The 3,356-nt window shown below is 42.7% G+C and overlaps 1 protein-coding gene across 1 annotated transcript; it reads right to left on the reverse strand.

Annotated features, from left to right (window-relative positions):
• Positions 1–3,129, reverse strand: LOC111013082 (EIN3-binding F-box protein 1). Its single transcript, XM_022287452.2, has 2 exons — positions 2,898–3,129; positions 1–2,445 (listed from the first exon to the last, which is right to left on the reverse strand). The coding sequence occupies exons 1-2, from the start codon at positions 2,920–2,922 to the stop codon at positions 527–529; spliced, it is 1,944 nt and encodes a 647-aa protein (XP_022143144.1). The 5' UTR covers positions 2,923–3,129; the 3' UTR covers positions 1–526.
• Positions 3,130–3,356: the final 227 nt, after the last annotated feature.

Consider the following 3,356-nt stretch of genomic DNA (forward strand, 5'->3'; position numbering starts at 1 on the left):
TTTAACCGAACAAACAAGACTTATTTGAAACACAACAGAGTTATATGACAGGAGAGTATATATAAAGCTTATACCAGATTACATCGAAGTAATGTGTGTAAGCTAAAACAGGAAGTTATAGAAGAACATTCAGCTTGACAAAACCAGTAGCTAGATCAGTGGGAGTACAAAGACAGGAAAATCTTAGCTGTGACTTGGTGATTGTATTTTCTTAAGGAGCCATGGCCATCAAAGAGGAAGCCTCCATCAATGGAGACCCAAAACACTTGAACAAGCTAGAAGAAAGCTTGCAAAAAATTAAGGTAATTGGCCATAGTTCCCTAAAACAACCGAGCCACGGAAAGATTGCGCTGCCGGGAAGCCCGCTGTTTACGGAGAACAGACTTTGCTGAATGCTACTATCTGTGTGAAAAAGACCATACATATTTGATGTACCTATACCACTGTAACTAAGAAACTGTAACTGGGAACTTGTCGATATCTACTCGTATCTTTTTAACTACCTTGCCAAGCTTAATATCCATGGTTAGACGAGAATGTCACATCTCCATAAGTTCTCAACAATCATCCCAACCGTGCCACTGCTGATCGAGTGGCAGTTTTTGAGATTCAATCCAACGAGTGACTTCCCCAATCTTTCCAGGAAAGGAAAGCTCTTGTTTGATACTTCAGAACAACCCGACAGGGAAAGGACTTGCAAATTGATCTGCTCTGAAGAAGAAAGAAATGCAAGCCCTGCGTCGCTAATTGCACACTTCGAAACATCTAGTTCATTCAGTAATAAGCAACCATCTGCAATAGCCACCAAACTCGCATCGGTAATCTTTCTGCATCCGTCAAGATTCAGAACCTCGATGGTTCCTCCGTGCAGCCTAACCAATGTTGAAATCGTTCCGTCTGTCAAATTTATGCAGCCACTCAGGTTCACCTTTACAAGCCCTTGGCAGGTCTCGAGAAGTGGAAGCATTGCAGTATCGGTAATACCGTAAAGGCCAATCAATTCAACGTGCTGAAGTTGAGGACATAAGCTCCCAACCATTGAAAGACTAGCACTACCAAAGCCAGGGCAGTTTTGGATGGACAAGGATCTAAGGGAGGTGCAAATAGAGGGCAATGTTACTTCTTGAGCTATATCCTTGATCCCCATGCACTTCACTAAATTTAAAGACTTCAAATTCGGGATATGGTTCGAGAGGGCGCCACCAATGCCCAGTAAGGTGATTCTGTTGCATTCTTCTAGTTGCAAGGTCTCGAGCGACCTTGCAGCTTGGGCAAAAGCTGTTAATCCATTGTCTGATACAAAACAACACTTTTGGATGCACATCTGCTTCAGGTTTCCAATTCCCTTTCCCATCGCTTCGAGACTCACATCAGTCATCCCTCGGCAAGATGCAATTGTCAACGATGCCAATTTCTTCAAGCCTTGAGCACTACCCATGACCCAAAATCCCTTCTCACTAACGTTCTGAAGACCGCTGAGGGTAAGGTGTGTTATGGCCTGGCCATAATGTCCGATCACAGCAAGCGAGAAATCCGTTATGTTCAATGCCTGCATCTTTACCTTCGTCATGTCACAAGAAGATGATGCAAATAGACTCGAAACACCTTGATCCCCAACACGAGGACAATCTCTAATAGAGATCGCCTGCAGTTTAGAACATAATTTTCCAATTGCTTGCAGACCGTCATTTCCAATCTTTGGACATGATTCAATATTTAAAGAGGTCAAATTAGTGCATCGCTCTGCAATTGCAATCAAACCTTTGTCTGAGATTGAAGGGCAGTGGCAGAGGTCAAGCTTTTCAAGCAAATGGCATTCTCTAGCTATTTCGAATAATCCTTCATCCCCAACGGCTGGCACGTTCCACAGAGAAAGCATTCGAAGAGAAGGGCAGCCATGGGCAATTGCCGAAAGACCAAGGTTGGTAACTCCACGAGTAGAGTTACTTCCTCGAATAGAAAGCTTGCCCAAACCCCCACGTCCACTAGTTCCTACAGCAATAGCAGCAAGTCGTACATCGGTAGCTTTCTTTCCTTCCAAACATCTTGTAAGAAAACCATTACTTTCAACTTCTTGATCGTCGTCACCGTTCATTATCGAGATATCATCAGATTCAGGCTTCTGCTGCTCCTTGCAAATTTCAGCCTTACGAATAGTACTCAAAAGCATAAGCCACCGTCTCGAGACGCCCGCACATGAGCTCCTCTCTCTAGCACTGTGCAGATGCCTGAAGATCTCAAAGAGGCATTCATCAGGAAGAGCTTCAATGGAAGGTCTACTACTCTCCAGCTCAAGTTCCCTTCCTCCAAAGACAACTGGGGCACCGATCCGAGCTCTCTTACTAGGACGAAAATACAGATCGACATGAGAGCTAGTAGGCAGCAAGCCATCCAAATCCATGGGGCTCGGGTAAAAGGAACCCCCAGGGTAGTATTCATCATCACCTAAAAAATCCAATAACAAACACATCAGCCAAAACTGCTTCATCTAATCTAAATCATCTAAAATGCAAACTCTTATTCTCTCCAAAAAGCCTCAACTATGGAGTTCTGCTCATAAGTAAAGAAATTTCATCCATGGACACTCTCAATAGAAACTAATTCTGAAACAGATCCACTTGGAAATCTAACAAGCAAGTTCAGAGATATTTAACATGATTCATATACAAGATATCTTCAGATTACTCTTAACAAAGAACAAACTAGCTAAAGTTTTCTACAAAACTATACTTCTCCATCAAAAACAGCCCTCAGCAAAGAAACCCAGATCATAAAAGCTCAGAAACGGCTTCATAAACAAAAAAAAAAATCAAGACCCATCAAGCCAAATAGATTCACAACCTCTCCCAAACCAAACAAGATCAAAACCAAAAAGAGAAAAAGATCAAAGAACACACCACCGTAGTTGACGAGAGCAGGCATGGGCACAGCAGAAGAACAACAACAACCCACAAGAATCGAAACGGAAACGGTTCCCCAGAGCAGAAATCGAACTCGGAAGTCGCAGAGAAGGCAAGAATCAAGAATGGGAGAAAGGAGAAGAGCATTTGCAGAGAACCCCAGAGAGGCAAAAGGGGGAAAAAAGAGGAAGGGGGAAAATATTTGGTTTGTGGAAAGAAGAAAGAGAAGAGTATTATATATTTCGACGAATGAATTGATTAATGCATAAAATAAGAAAAAGGGAAGATGTCATTCTCAGTCACAATCGCTGAGAAAATTCATATTTTGATTATGCATTTGTGGTGGGTTTGTGAATGTGCAATGTATCTCTCCAAGAAACCGCTTATTCTCAATCAGACCCCCCATTTGCTTTGCCTTTGCCTCGCGCTTTGCCACTGCCCAACCAACTATACCAT

The sequence above is a fragment of the Momordica charantia genome (genome assembly GCF_013281855.1).
Source record: "Momordica charantia cultivar OHB3-1 chromosome 8 unlocalized genomic scaffold, Mcharantia_2.0 BLBB01000008.1, whole genome shotgun sequence".
NCBI lineage: Eukaryota > Viridiplantae > Streptophyta > Magnoliopsida > Cucurbitales > Cucurbitaceae > Momordica > Momordica charantia.